Source organism: Anolis carolinensis, chromosome 2 (genome assembly GCF_035594765.1).
Source record: "Anolis carolinensis isolate JA03-04 chromosome 2, rAnoCar3.1.pri, whole genome shotgun sequence".
Classification (NCBI taxonomy): Eukaryota; Metazoa; Chordata; class Lepidosauria; order Squamata; family Dactyloidae; genus Anolis; species Anolis carolinensis.
The window spans coordinates 313656480-313673143 of record NC_085842.1 but is presented as its reverse complement, the minus strand read 5'-3'; the positions used below and the strand labels follow the sequence as shown (position 1 = coordinate 313673143).

At 41.2% G+C, this 16664-nt stretch overlaps 1 protein-coding gene across 1 annotated transcript in view; it reads right to left on the bottom strand.

Annotated features, from left to right (window-relative positions):
- The window catches only part of loxhd1 (lipoxygenase homology PLAT domains 1), a 210406-nt gene that overhangs the window by 135428 nt on the left and 58314 nt on the right, over positions 1–16664 (bottom strand). Inside the window, exons 10-11 of the mRNA XM_062972582.1 lie at positions 11911–12071; positions 9550–9636 (exon numbers count right to left, since the gene is read on the bottom strand). Coding sequence (XP_062828652.1) covers positions 9550–9636; positions 11911–12071 — 248 coding nt within the window. The remainder of the gene's footprint in view (positions 1–9549; positions 9637–11910; positions 12072–16664) is intronic.

Sequence of the window (16664 nt, the reverse complement as noted above, 5' to 3'; positions counted from 1 at the left end):
CAGCAAATGCGGCGGGCGGACTGTGGACACAAAGAACTTCCCTGAAGACCCGCAATTTTAAAATAGATTTCATAGAAAGCAAGCTCCGTGGCATTTCGAGGGGCTCATTTCTGAATAAACAGGGCCCTGCCACAAAAGGTTTATAAAGGATTAATCTGCAGCATCCTACAGACAGTCCTTTGAGAGATCCCCCGACAACAGAACGAGCAGCAACTCCTTTGCAAGCGGATGTCATCTTTTTTTATCCTGGAGTGGAAATGACAGCAAGCCAAGACTAATGAGGGGAGACTGACCGCGTGGATGAATCCGTGGACCCAGCATACATCTCTGCAATGCTTCATGGTTTACTAACCCTCAGCTAGATCCTCTAAACATCCGTGCGGCACAGAAGAGGGCAGAAACCTATCAAATCGCATTAGAGGCCCAAAAGCCAGAATCTGTGAGTGATATGACCTTATTTTTACAAAGGTAAATGGCAATTTCTCATTGCTGTACATGGCTGTGTAACAAAAGGACTCTGGCTGAGAGCCTACGCCGTGATCTATATTTCATAACTTTATGAATCCATAGCTATACTGAAGAAATGGGCCGAGCTCTGGTGCAGGCTGGTTAGTAGCCAGCTGCAATAAATCACTATGACCAAGAGGTCATGAGCTTGAGGCCAGCCCGTGTCGGAGTGAGCACCTGACAATTAAAATAAAAAGTAACCCTGCTCGTTGTTGACCTAAGCAACCGAAAGATAGTTGCATCAACCAAGTAGGAATTTAGGTAACAACCTATGTGGGGAGGCTAATTTAACTAATTTATGCCACCATAAAAATCATCCAGTGGCGTTTGGAAGGAGGAAGTATTCAAGGACTTGGCGTCACAGTGGATAATGAAGCAGCTGCTCCCCCTGTGGCCGGAATCGAGCATACCCTCAGGAAGCTGGAAGCTGGAGAAGGTTAAATTGCCTCTGTGTCTTTGTCTCTGTCTCTATGTTCATATGGCATTAAATGTTTGCCCTGTATGTGTACATTGTGATCCGCCCTGAGTCCCCTTCGGGGTGAGAAGGGCAGAATACAAATACTGTAAATAAATAAATGCAACAAAACCCTGTAAGTGCATTACAAAGATGTGCACAAAGGCAAAAGAGCTTCCGCATGCATTGAGCAATTTCTAGTGTGCATTGGGAACTGTTGATGCAAAACTGGTACTCCTAGCCAGTGAATTGCATCTATTGTGCATTGGACCACGGTACATCAGTGACTCCATTCCTGGCAAACGGATGCCCATATTTTGCAACACCACCTCGACATCAGAGCTTTCCAACCATTCGTGTTAGTGACACACTTTTTAAACATGCATCATTTCACTAAGCAGTGATTCAGTTTTACTAACAAACCAGAGGTTAAACTACCCTGTTTCCCCTAAAATAAGACATCCCCTGAAAAAAGACCTAGTAGAGGTTTTGCTGAATTGCTAAATATAAGGCCTCCCCCGAAAGTAAGACCTGGCAAAGGTTTTGTTTGGAAGCATGCCCACTGAACTGAACACCAGAGCATGCAGGATCAGTAAATGTTCGTAGCATAAAGTGTTGTACATGGAAATATTGGTAGTAACAAGAAATTCTTGATAGGATTCACAGTTTGTCTGGTTATGCTGGTTTGTGATGACAACTACTATACAGTATATAAAATGTTCATTTTTTTTGTTCAACAATAAATGTGAATTCTTCTTCATGGAACAATAAGACATCCCCTGAAAATAAGACCTAGTGCATCTTTGGGAGCAAAAATTAATATAAGACACTGTCTTATTTTCAGGGAAACACGGTAGTAACTTCTAAGAGATATGGACACATAACAAAATGTATGGGGACACAACGTATCTCATGAAAACCTTTCATTTATATTTTTAAAAGATGTGATTTGTAATATAATACATTTCTAAGATTTTTGTCATTCTCATTACATTTAGTGACTCACCAACACGCTGCAGCCAACACATTAAATGTGTTGAGACACAAGCTTTGGAAAACTCTGCTCTACATGAATATGGATACTGAAAAGCAACTCAGTTCAGTTTAGTACACATGGAAGCCCATTTATATACTCATGTATAAGTCTAGAAATTTTAGTCAAAAAATCAACTCCCAAAATGTGGATCAACGGATCCATGGGTCAGTGGACCTCCTGTACCTTGACTCTTGTTAAAAAAGAAACCATGCCCTTCACTGAGTAGAGCAGCCAAAAATAAGAGCTTAGTCCATCTCAGGAGAATCCAAGGTGTCTTTTTAAATTGCTAGGCTGGAAAAGGGTTGACTTATGGGTCACATCAAGATCCATAATTTCAACCCCACAAACCTGCCCTGGACTTATATATGAGGTCAACTTATACATAAATATATATGGTATGTCCAAAGCACGTCTGCCCATATTTCTATAGTTTGTTCCATAGCTATGAGAAACAAGGTTTATATACAATATTTGTTGCTCCACCTACTTGTTTTCTGCTTCTCTGGAGACTAGGATGTGGAACAACGGCTTCAAGCTACAGGAAATGAGATTCCACCTGAACATTAGGAAGAACTTCTTAACTGTGAAAGCTGTTCAGCAGTGGAACTCTCTGCCACAGGGTGTGGTGGAGGCTCCTTCTTTGGGGGCTTTTAAGCAGAGGCTGGGTGGCCATCTGTCAAAGGTGCTTTGAATGTGATTTTCCTGCTTCTTGGCAGAATGGGGTTGGACTGGATGGCCCACGAGGTCTCTTCCAACTCTATGATTCTATCATTCTATACTCTAAAAACTTTTTATATTAAGAAAACAACTGTCCTCAATATCAACTTTATCTCGAATAGACCTAAGATAATGAAGCAATGCTCACTCATATCAGAACATGACCTATTTGTATAAGTACCTTGCCAGCCCTATGTCCCTAGAGAAAACAGTATCAAAATATAATACATATAACTTGGAAATATATTTATTTTTAATATGAATAATTTATGCAATTGCATTATTTCTTGGCTCAGTATTCTGAAGTTCAAAAACCAGTCGGTTTTACGCTAAGAAAACCCAGGATTTCTGAAAAATGGATTAGACATTCCTCATGAAAAAATGAGTCAGAGTGAATAGGATTCTTTTGGAAAACAGCCTTTCTGCCACAAGGGAAAGATACAGAAATCTATCAATTGATCAATCAATTAAATTATTAAAAGATGTATAATCTACATTCTAGGATCTCCAGGTAACATACCATAAAATCAATATAAAGGTAACAATAATTACAGTCTAAAGGATATTACCATATATACTCGAGTATAAGCCGGGTTTTTCAGCTCTTTTTTAGGCTGAAAAAGCCCCCCTCAGCTTATACTCGAGTCAAAGTTATTTGTTATTTATTATTATTATTATTATTATTATTATTATTATTATTATTATTATTATTCCATGTACTATTTTTCTCTATTATTATTATTATTATTATTACATTTATTATGTTACTCTTTATCATTATTACGTTCATTATTTTACTATATTTATATTTGTGATTATTACATTTCCATTATGTTACTCTATTATTATGATTATTGACACAAAGACACATTATGACACAGCAAATCCTGTATATCCTGTATATGCTGAATTTTGTATCACAAAATCACAAGTCGAACACTTTCCAAGCATTTAAGACTGTGTTGTTGTTGTTGTTGTTGTTGTTACATTTATTATTTTACTTTCTTTATTATTATTGGAAGGATACATAAGCACATTTACAATGAAGAAGGTTTGAATAATGATTTAATCAGAGTTGGACAGTCTTATCTCAAATTGCAGTTTTATGTAAATATTCAAAAACATTTAACCTACTGATGCATTAATTAATGTAATTTTTGGTATCTATTTTTATTTTGAAATTTACCAGTAGATGCTGCATTTCCCACCCTCAGCTTATACTTGAGTCAATACGTTTTCCCAGTTTTTTTGTGGTAAAATTAGGTGCCTCGGCTTATATTCGTGTTAGCTTATATTCAAGTATATACGGTCCATTAACAAATTAAAGCAAATTAGAACTGTTAAAACAAAATATTAGATCTCAAAAACATGTTTTAACCTTTAGTGTGAATTCTCAGAATGGTGAGGTCCAATATTCTTCCCACTGCTTTTGTGTATCCCGGAATATGTCCAAAATAAAGAACGGTCTGTTTTGCCGGTAAGTTATCAAACCTTCTTCAAAGATTGTTTGATTGATTTGAATGTATATGATTTTATTTATAGCTTTGTTTTCTCCCAGTAAAGACTCAAAAGGGCTCCCAGAAGGTATAAAACAGGAATGGAGAACTGCCAATTTGCTGGACAGATGTAATTTGGTGGACAGATAAATTTCCCTTCTGGCTCACAGGCTTCTCCCTTTGCTATTCTCTAAGATTTACAGTGAGGATATTCAAAAGCCAGCAGTCTGGACTACTTTAAATTATTTGAAAGCACGCCACAACACAATCTTGGGGAAGCAATAGCCTGCAGATCCTGTCTGACCTTGGTAGTTTGCACTTGGATGAGAGACCACCAAGGAATACTAGGCGCTGCAGGCGATATTTGAGAAGGAAATGGCAAAACCACCTCTGAGTATTCATTGCCTAAGAAAACCCGGTGAAATTCATAGGGTCACCATAATTGAAAAGGAACTTGAAAGCAGATATACATACATTACAGCAGGCATGAGCAAACTGGAAGGCTGTTAGGAATTGTGGAAGTTGGAGTCCAAAACACCTGGAGGGCCAAAGTTTGCCCATGCCTGCATTAGTGGCTCTTAAAGCATTTAACATGCTGCTCTTAAAATCTGACACAAAAGCTGTGCTATGCTCTTTATATGCATTGAGGTTTACTCCTGAGAAGCCACACATAGAACTGAGAGATACTTTGCATGCTCAGAGGAAAAGTGTCCAAATGAAAAAAATAACCAGCCTCATTATAATTCTATTCTGAATGTTATTAGGTTCCTTTCATCTGGGTATTTTAATCTAATGATTTTATCTTATATTGCTGCTATAGTCCCCCCCCCCATCTTTGAAGTTGACTGAATTGCATTGGTGGTTGTTTGATATTATTACTGTTGTATAAACCTTTGTTTTAAATTCTGTTTTATCATCTTCTTGTGTTTTAAACTGTGTATATTGTTAATGTATTTGCACTGTTACTTTTGTAACATTGTGAGCCACCCCAAGTCCCCACGGGGAGATGGTAATAATTGTTATTATTATTATTATTATTATTATTATTATTATTATTATTATTATTATTATTATTATTATTATTATTATTATTATTATTACAAATCTGCCGATTTGGCTTTGGCCATGCCTACTCTGTCCCTTGGTTTCCACTCTTGTATCTGCCTATTGCTTAAATGTGCCAATTCCCAATAGTACCTTCCAAATTGGAATCCAGGAAGGATAGAAAAGGTATTAAACAGGAATGTAAACTTGGATTAACCTTAGACACAAATATGAACTTCATATATAGCCAATACAATTGCTTATTACCTACTTGTTATTGTTGTTTTGTGACTTGAAGCCATTTATAAGTTACAAGTCTGGTGAGATCCCCTCAGGGAAGTCCCTGACCTTCATTGAGGTTGGTTTTCCAAGGGTGGGGGCTCCCCCGCACATGCGCACAGTGAAGTTTTCCAGTTTTGGGGGGTTTTGAGTGACTTCCAGTTTGAATTTTGTTTTTGTTTAGATGTCTAAACACAGCAAGGATGTCCATGTCTTTTGTGGCCAAGTTTCGTGGGGTTTGGGTGTTTAGTTTAGCTGTTTACTTTAAGGCAGAATAGGTCAGAACATTTATATATAGACTAGCTGTGCCCGGCCACGCGTTGCTGTGGCTTAGTCTGGTGGTGTTGGTCAGTCTACATTAGGTTGTATTTATGCTGTGACCTCCACCCTTCTTTATACTCACATTAGTAGTAGTATTTGAAGTCTGTTACCTTCTTCAATTTTTTTGTTGATTGATAATTGCTTGAGATCCCTGTTGTCTTTGGTTTGTTGTTAATCGTGATGTCTGATTCTGCTGAGTGCGGTTTATATATTTATTGTGGTACAATATTTTTTTTTTTGCCTGTGTAGGTGTTTATTATTGTTGTTGTAGTGGTCATGAAGGCTGGATAAGTTAGATGCTACTATATTGTTTTTTGGAGGCCCAGTGTAGCACTGACTGGCCTCTCAGCCTCAGTGCCTGGCTGCTTCTTGCCTGTGATGGTGTAGATTCTTATTGTTGTTGTTGTCATTGTTATTATTGTAATTGTTTTTTGGAGGCAAAGTGTGAATGTAGGGATTGGGGAGGTGGATGAGCACTGAATGGCCTTGTAGACTCAGTGCATATCTGATTCTTGCCTGTGTAGGTGTTTATTATTAGTGGGTGAGTGGGTGGATAGATGAGTGGATGGATAGATAGAGTGGGTGCTCTCCTTGTTTCCTTTATTCCTATGCTGTTCCCTTTCTCTGCTCCGGTCCTGAGCTCGTGGATAAGAACACACTGGTCAGAAAGGAGGGTAAATATAACCGGATCAATGGTCTTTCTCTCCCTTTTGCTCTTGGCCTTCCGGGCAGAGAGGGAGGACTCTTGTACTTGGCGTTCCTTCGCTTCCCTTCCCTCCCTCCTTCCTTCATTCTATCCGTCCCAGCCTTTCCTGCCTGTAGAGCCATGGAACTGGGTCAGTAGGTTGGATGGTGGGGAAAGGGAGAAGGAAGAGGCCTCTAATTGAAATGCATGGACTCCATGCCATGGGGTGCTGGGATTTGTAGTTTGCATCCAGTCTAACCCCTTTCTTTCTTTTTGTCATGGAGGAAGAACCCACCCAAACCTCTCAGACAGATGGCCATCCAGTTTAGTTGTGTTGTTATAGTCACAATGTGTTGTTGTGAGTTTTTTGGGTCCAGATTGTGGTTTTGTGGTGTGGTTGTGTTGTTACAACCGCGAAGGAAGGCTTTTGTGTTGTGTTGTCAAATTTTGTATTTCTGGAGCGTTTAGTTGTGTTGTTATAGTCACGATGCGTTGTTGTGAGTTTTGTGGGTCCAGATTGTGGTTTTGTGGTTTGGTTGTGTTGTTACAACCGGGAGGCAAGGCTTTTGCATTGTGTTGTCAAGTTTTGTATTTCTGGGGCATTTAGTTGTGTGCCAAGTTTCGTATTTCTGGGGTGTTTAGTTGTGGTGTTATAGTCACAATGCATTGTTATGAGTTTTGTGGATCCAGATTGTGTTTTGTGGTGTGATTGTGTTGTTACAACCGGGAGGCAAGGCTTTTGCATTGTTTTGCCAAGTTTCGTATTTCTGGGGCGTTTAGTTGTGTTGTTATAGTCACGATGCATTGTTGTGAGTTTTATGGGTCCGGATTGTGGTTTTGTGGTGTGGTTGTGTTGTTACAACCTGGAGGGAAGGCTTTTGCGTTGTGTCGCCAAGTTTCGTATTTCTGGGGCGTTTAGTTGTGTTGTTATAGTCACGATGCTTTGTTGAGAGTTTTGTGCATCCGGATTGTGGTTTTGTGGTGTGGTTGTGTTGTTACAACCAGGAGGCAAGGCTTTTGCATTGTGTTGTCAAGTTTTGTATTTCTGGGGCATTTAGTTGTGTGCCAAGTTTCGTATTTCTGGGGCGTTTAGTTGTGTTGTTATAGTCACGATGCATTGTTGTGAGTTTTATGGGTCCGGATTGTGGTTTTGTGGTGTGGTTGTGTTGTTACAACCTGGAGGGAAGGCTTTTGCGTTGTGTCGCCAAGTTTCGTATTTCTGGGGTGTTTAGTTGTGTTGTTATAGTCACGATGCGTTGTTGTGAGTTTGTGGGTCCAGTGTGGTTTTGTTGTGTGATTGTGTTGTTACAACCGGGAGGCAAGGCTTTTGCGTTGTGTTGCCAAGTTTTGTATTTCTAGGGCGTTTAGTTGTGTTGTTATAGTCATGATGTGTTGTTGTGAGTTTTGTGGGTCCGGATTGTGGTTTTGTGGTGTGGTTGTGTTGTTGTAACCGGGAGGCAAGGCTTTTGCATTGTGTTGCCAAGTTTCGTATTTCTGGGATGTTTAGTTTTGTTGTTATAGTCACTGCGCCCGCAACTTTATCCTTTTATATATATAGATAAGATAGACTAGCTAGGGTACCCAGCGTTTCCCGGGTTATTAGAAGAAGTCATTTTTTTAATTTTACAAAAAACAAAAGGCTGTGGGTGTACTACAACTCACATCATGCCAGATTAACCCCCTGAAACTCTATCAATACTTAAAGTTTGTCATGTTGGGCAAATGGACTCTAGATGCATCATCAGTGGGGTTCAGTATGCTCTCCAGATACAGGATGAATTACAAATCCCACCATGGTGGGTCAGTCCCCTCAAACCCCTCCAGTACATTGTTGGTTGTGGGGGGTTCTGTGTGCCAAGTTAGATCCAGGTCTATCATCGGTGGGGTTTGGAGTGCTCTTTGATTGCAAGTGAACTATACATCCCAGTACATACAACTAACAAATGCCAAGGCCAATTCCGCCCCAGACCCACCAGTATTCAAATATTGGTATATTGGGTATGTGTGCCAATTTGGTGCAGATCCTTTGTTGTTTGCAGTGAATTTCCCCCAAAGCCCTCCTGCATGTTTTGTTGGTCATGGGGGTTCTCTGTGCTAAGTTAGGTCCTGGGCCATCACTGCTGGGTCCAGAGTGCTCTTTAATTGCAGGTGAACTATAAATCCCAGGACCTACAATGGCTATAAATCAAGGTGAATTTTCCCTAAAAACCTCCCCAGTATTTTTCTTTGGTCCTGGGGGTTCTGTGTGCCAAATGTGGTCCAGGTCCATTGTCAGTGGGGTTCACAGTGTTCTAATTTGATGCAGGGTGAACTACAGCTTCCATCATGTGGAAGGTCAATCCCCCAAACTCCTCCAGTATATTTAGTTGCTGATTAGTTCTGCTCTGTTTGTTGTGCAGACAGAGTTCCAAAGAGTAGGAAAGGGTTAAGGGAGAGGCAGTGGGCGGGGTCATGCAAATTCCACACCAATGGAGAGAGTAAGGAACATTTGGAGGTGTACTAGTTGGAGGAAACACGTAAAATCTAGGATGAAATTGTCCACAAATGAAAACATTTCTTGGATGGTGAGCTGTAGTTTTGGGGGAAGACATTGTCAGGGGTTGGGCTACATGTTCATGGTTCTCGCTATAACTTGAAATGTCATAGGAGGGAGTACTTTTGGTGGCTCTTCAACAACTGTGAGTTAAAGCTGTTTGTGGAGGCAGGAGACTGTGTAAGTGGACACCTCTGCCACATACACACATACACATTTTCACTTTTATTATGAGTATACATGGCAAACCTAAAGTGAACCTATCACATGATTTTATCAAAAATATTTTTTCAGAGCAGATTTGCCTTCCCCTAATGCTGAGAAAGTGTGACCTGCTCATGATCACCCAATGAGTTTCTATAGCCGAAAGGGGATTTAAACGTTGTGCTCCAAGCATCCTAGTCCATCATTCAAACCATTAACCCACCCCAGCTCCTTTATTGCCTGGAATGGCCCTCTTTTCTACTGGCTTCTTACCTTGTCCAGATGCCAGCCAGCAAATGGACTCCGCTTCTCATGCCATATCCGGATCTTGTACAAAATCCCGAAATCTGGAAGCTCAATCTGTATACACAAAGAAGTATTGGGATAAACTCAGCTAAACAGTATATTCCTATAGTGTAGCGTTTCTCAACCTGAGGGTTGGGACTTCCGGGGGGGGGGGGTCGCAAGGGGGGTGTCAGAGGGGTCGCGAAAGACCATCAGAAAATACATATTTATGCTGGTCTTAGGGACCCCTTTGGTAGAGAGAAGGCTGAAGATCTCTCCACCTGTCCTTCTCTATGCAAGTGAGGTTTATTCTTCTATCCAGGATAGAAGAAAGAACTCTTGTTTGATGGAGGCAAGCGTGAATATTGCAATTGGTCACCTTGATTAGCACTGAATAGTCTTGCAGCTTCAAAGCGTGGCTGCTTCCTGCCTGGAGACATCCTTTGTTGGGACAGGAAACAATCAGAGCCAGCTAACACCTCCTAACAAATGATTACCCCAGGCAGGAAGGAGCCAGGCTTTGATGCTGCAAGGGCATTCAATGCTAATCAAGGTTGGCATTGGCAACATCCACACTTGCCTCAAGCAGACAATTTCCCAGCCTGGACATTCCACAGATATACAACCCCCACTTGTCTAGTTTCCAACAGACCTCACAACCCCTGAGGATGCCTGCATAGATGTGGGTGAAACGCCAGGAGAGAATGCATCTGGAACATGACCATACAGCTCAGAAAGCTCACAGAAACCCAGATCCATCATTGTTTGAGTACACAGAGTTCTCTGGGTGTAAGTGAGCTACAACACCAAAACTCAAGGCCACCAAACCCTTCCAGTATTTTCTGTTGGTCATGGGAGTTCCGTGTGCCAAATCTGGTTCAACTCCATCATTGGTGGAGTTCAGAATGCTCTTTGTTTGTATATTAACTATAAATCCCAGCAACTACAACTCCAAAATGACAAACACAATCCTCTCCCAAGCCCAACAGTATTCAAATTTGGGCATATCGGGTATTTGTGCCAAATTTGGTCCAGTGAATGAAAATGCATCCTGCATAACAGATATTTACATTAGCAAAATGACAGTTATGAAGTAGCAACGAAGATAATTTTATGGATGGGGGTCACCACAAGATGAGGAACTGTATTAAGGGGTCGCGGCATTAGGAAGGTGGGGCATGAATTGCTGAGAAGTTCTCCTGCATAAGCCCCAATGAAATTAACTTTTTTTTTCGTGTCAGGAGCAACCTGAGTTGCTTCTGGAGTAAGAGAACTGGCCGTCTGCAAGGACGTTACCCAGGGAATGCTCGGATGTTTTGATGTTTTACCATCCTTGTGGGAGGCTTCTCTCATGTCCCCGCATGGAGCTGGAGCTCATCCGCGCTCTCCCTGGGTGGGATTCGAACCTGGCAGCTTTCAGGTCAGCAACCCAACCTTCAAGTCACAAGGCTTTTATCCCCTAGGCCACCGGAGGCTCCTGTGAAATGAACTGGAATTGCACGATTGAGTTGAATTGGGAGTCCAAGAACTCAGAGAGGTTTTGACTGGTTTGGAGATGACTGAAAACGGGGAAAGGGTGATATGACAAGAGCAAAGGCATCTAGCAATGTATAACCAGGCGAATGAATTTTGCTCAGTGTCATGGGCCAGAGTCATGTGGATGTCCATGAATGACGCCTGGCTTGATTTGCCATTTCTAACCAGTGCAGACAGACCCATCAGCACCTGGCTTCAAAGCACCAAGGCAAAAGTAGCTTCTATGTTTGTTTACTTGAGCAACAAAACAGAGAAGGCAGAAAGGGATTATGCCTACATCCCTGCAGCAATTTAATGATAAGTTTATTTCCCGCAGGCTCTGGTCAATGCTGTATGACAAGGGTCATTAAACCTCTATTCAGAATCACATTGCTTGATGCAGGGAAAGGATAAATGTAATTATTATGTGCAGGGCAGAAAGAGCTGCAGGATCACCAGTGTTGCATAACTACTAGGGCTATTTGGTCACCGTCTTACCTCAAGGACCAATTGAAAGAAAGTACTTGAAAGTTACAGGCCAAGTCCCAAAACCAATATTACCAACCCAGTTCTCCAGCCAGCACTTTGGAGATTCAGTAACTCTAGAAATTACATTTCCCGTATGTACAGATACCTGGGTTACTTATGAAATGGATTCTTCTCCAATTGAGGTTAAATTAAGGAAGTACGCATGCACTATAGAGATCATCTCTTTGAGACATTCATCTCCTATTCATGTTCATGCCGTGCATCTCTTGCATAAGATTTCAGTGTTTCTAATAAAGCAACCCCTCCACTTTGATTTGTGCATATAATCAAAACGAAACGCCTTACCATAAATTTGTCAGTCTGCCCAGCTTCAAAGTTGTCAGACTTATTGTCCAGTTTCATTTCATCAGATTTCCCTTTGTCACCATAAATCTGGAGGAAGATGGGCGCATCAGTCCCGGCACCTTTGATGTCACTCGTCCATATCCACAGCGACCAAGGATATTCTTCCCAAAAGAGATGGAAAGAGAAAAAATAGTAACTGAATGAGAAAAGACAATGCTTGTGATAGAGGAGCAACACAGAGGAAAATGAATCAGAAACCAAACAATTAAACAGTTCTTACCATTAGGAAAACATTCTTCCTAGCGTTTAGGTGGAATTTCAAGGTGTTTGAATTCATTGCTCCTCTGGAGCAGTGAAAAAAAAGTTTGCTCCCTCTTCAACATCACATCCTTTCACATATTTAAACATGGCCATTATGTCCAGCTCTCTAAGCCATTTCTCATAAGACATAATTTCACAGAATCATAGAGTTGGAAGAGACCTCGTGGGCCATCCAGTCCAACCCTATTCTGCCAAGATGCAGGAAAATTGCTTTCAAGGCACCCTCAATAGATGGCCATCCAACCTCTGCTTAAAAACCTTCAAAGGGGCCGGGCTGTGGCGCAGGCTGGTGAGCAGCCTGCTGCAATAAATCACTCTGACCATGAGGTCATGAGTTCGAGGCCAGCCCGTGGTGGGGTGAGCACCCGTCAATTTTTTAAAAAAATAGCTCCTGCTCATTGCTGACCTAGCAACCCGAAAGATAGTTGCATCTATCAAGTAGGAAATAAGGTACCACTTATAAAGTGGGGAGGCAAATTTAACTAATTTACGATGTTGGAATGAAGAAGTGCAGTCACAGTGGACAATGAAGCAGCTGCTCCCCCCTGTGGCCAGAATCGAACATCCCCTCAGGAGAAGGTTAAATTGCCTCTGCGTCTGTCTCTGTCTCGGTTCTATGTGTATATGGGCATTGAATGTTTGCCCTGTATGTATATAATGTGATCCGCCCTGAGTCCCCTTTGGGGTGAGAAGGGCGAAATATAAATACTGTAAATAAATAAATAAATACATAAAGAAGGAGCCTCCACCACACTCCGAGGCAGTGAGTTCCACTGCTGAACAGCTCTCACAGTTAGAAAGTTCTTCCTCATGTTCCAGTGGAATCTCCTTTCCTGTAGTTTGAAGCTGTTGTTCCACGTCCTAGTCTGCAGGGCAGCAGAAGACAAGCTTGCTCCCTCCTCCCTAGATTTCTAGATATTTGACCATTTTGGTTATCTTCGTCCAGACACGTTCCAGCATGTTTGGGCTCATAGACTGACAATCTATCTCTCTATCACATTCAGAAGAACTAAGCTTTAAATAAATATGCATTTTCAGGCCTTTGACAGACAAATTGATGGCTTGGAGATGCCAAAGTGTGTATCCTTTTTCACAAAATTAAGAAAATCATATTTTATCCTTGAAACTACATTCATCCTAGAACAGATCCATTGCCAGAAGCTGATTACTTTCACCATCAGAAGAAAATGCAGCTCCCTTGCTGCCCAGAAAAGGTGCTTCCTGGAACTGTAAGAATAATCTATTTGTCCTGGAACATCATTTTCTTCAGCCACATATATTGCTTTTAATGTGCTGTACGTTCAATCTTTGGAAAATAACTTCAAATTGAATTTGTAAGCCTGATTGCTAAACCACACATTTCTCAGAAAATAGCATAATGGGAGGAAAAATGGATTAATCATGGTGATTATTCATTTCCCTTAACATCTAGTTTGACCTTCAGGCAAAAAATTTGATAAGCTGTAATAAAATAGTTTGGTGAAATGGTTAGGAGTCTGCACCTGAAATTGCTATGCTCAGATCTTTGCTTAACCATGAAAATATCCTCACCGAGCTTCAAATTCTGCTTGCTCTTTATTAATTCAGAATGCAGGTGAGGATCTCACAAAAAGGAATGAACGATTGTAGTAGTAGTAGTAGTAGTAGTGTAATACTACTACAACAACAATGGAATCTTACATACAGAATGGTTGCATACCAATCCAAAATACAGTGTTTTATGAGTTGTTGAAGGCTTTCATGGCCAGAACTACTGGGTTGCTGTGAGTTTTCTGGGCTGTATGGCCATGTTCCAGAAGCATTCTCTGCTGACGTTTCATCCACATCTATGGCAGGCATCCTCAGAGGTTGTGAGGTCTGCTGGAAACTAGGCAACTGAGGTTTCCAATATCTGTGGAATATCCAGGTTGGGAGGAAGAACTCTTGTCTGTTTGAGGCAAGTGTGAATGTTGCAATTGGCCAGCTTGATTAGAATTGGATGGCCTTGCAGATTCAAAGCTTGGCTGCTTCCTTCCTGGGGGAATCCTTGGTTGGGAGGTGTTAGCTGGCCCTGATTGTTTCCCGTCTGGAATTCCCTGTTTTCTGATTGTGTATTTTATTTACTGTCCTGATTTTAGAGCTTTTAGATCCTCTCACCTCTACAGGAGTGTACTGTACCATGCAGCTGTGGACAAGTCTACATAGGGACCACCAAACAGAGCATTGCCCAAACATGAATCAAGGAACATGAAAGGCTCTGCAGACTAAGCCAACCAGAGAAGTCAGCCATAGCAGATCACTTTATGAACCAACCTAGACACAACATATTATTTGAGAAGATAACAGCCACCTTGTCAGAATACAGAGATGCCACTGAAATCCACAACCATGTGAACAATTTCAACAGAAAGGAGGAAACCATGAAAATGAACAAAATCTGGCTACCAGTATTAAAAAAAAAATCTAAAATAGGACAGTAAACAGGGAAATACCAAACATGAAACAATCAGGGTCAGCTAACACCTCACAATACAGGATTCCCTCAAGCAGGAAGCAGCCAGGCTTGAATCTGCAAGGCCATTCGATGCTATTCAAGGTAGCCAATGGCAACATTCACACTTGTCTCCAACAGACAAGAGTTCTTTCTCCTACCCTGGACAAACCTCACTTGCCTAGTTTCCAACAGACCTCACAACCTCTGATGATGCCTGTCATAGATGAGGGTGAAACGTCAGGAGAGAATGCTCCTGGAACATGACCATACAGCTCAGAAAACTCACAGCAATACAATGTTTTGTTTTAAATGCATCATGCAAAATTATAAGAAAGTCTAACCTAACACAGATTGGGCAAATATGAGACTATCAAATATATAATTACTCTGATGGCATTTTTTTAACAATGGGCACTTTGGGTCTCAGTTTCTGATATACAAGCATCATCAACAACAACATTATCAACAATAACCATAATCATAATCATAATGGTGGAAGTCCGTACAGCTGTAACGATTTATCACTGAACATTTGTTCATCCATTCATTATTTCAGGTCAACATCTTTCTATTTCCATCTCTCCAAAACACACTAAAGAAACGAGCCTTGGCTGTGCAAATGCAACCTCTGCATCAGCTTTGGTCTCAGATCTTTGGAAAGTTACCATTTTAGACTACAGCCTTCAGGTCTCCAGGGCAGAAGATTGGAAGCTGTAGTCCTAAAATAGCAATGATTGTAATAACTATGCCAAGCCATGTCAGGAGGCTCCACAGAAAGTCTCCTTGCCATAAACACCAGAAAATTCATTCAGACAGAGGTCTTGCCAAAGGCCAAGCAGGGGGGTGAGATGACAATACAAGCCATCCCCACATATGGCTATTAAAGGTCACCAATTACTCGAGGACACTGCTTCTTGCCCATTTAATATCCAGCCATCACAAAGGAATTACACTGTCAATAGCAATCAGGGTTGATAATACGGCAGTGTAAAGGTCATAAATGCTTTGCCTGAATGGACTGCTGCACCGAGATAAAGTGGCTCAAACATTAAGGAATGTCTGCGGTAATGAACTGGATTTCAACGGGATTGCATCTCGAACAGGACAAACCGTTTACCGCAGAGGCGCTTTGATTATGCAGCATTTTAACTCATTTTAAAAGCATTTGTTGCACTAATGTGATCAGGGAGAGGACGGGCAGAAAGCAAGGATGAATTCCTCCCACCAATTATGAACCTTATGCAATGCTTTGTTTCTGAAACATCAATTACTGTTGAGGGTAATGGACATCCTGGAGCTAGCGGAGATGCAGAAATGTTTGGAGAGGCTCATACGGTACTAACTTTGAAGGTCTTCCTACTCTTTAGCAACCACACGACCTCCACTATTTTGAAGATGGAAACTGGCACATATGTGGCCAAGCACCATCAGAGTGTAGTAAAAAATGTGGAAAGGAATTAATGGCATATAAACCAGGATGAACTGCTGCAGTTTGCCTTTTTCTGAGAATGCTGGAAAGAGGAAGATCTCTCATATCCCATCTCCTCTCCACGGCTGAGTTCATTAATACAAGCTACTTTTCAGTGTAAACCCAGTTCCTCACAACTGAAGTAAGGTGAGGATAAAGGAGGAGAGAGAAATGGGGACATTTTGAAGGCAGCTGAAAAAATGGGATGACAGAGGATTAATCTGAACTGTCCTTGCCAAACTGGGACATGTGGAGGATATGCAACAGCGCTTGGTTTTGTTAAAAGAGGGGAGATTGGGGAGATTACTGAGTTCTTGAATCCCAAAAAAGGAAAGAGGAGAAAGAAGGAGGGGAAAAGTCAATAGGGAAGAAAGGAATAGTTATTATTGATTAGGCAATGGGTGATTCTCCAGAGACTGGTGGACTGTAACATCCAGCATAGTTAATTTTCAGAGGGCTGGACAAGGTGATACAGGTCTTTCAGATTTTTAA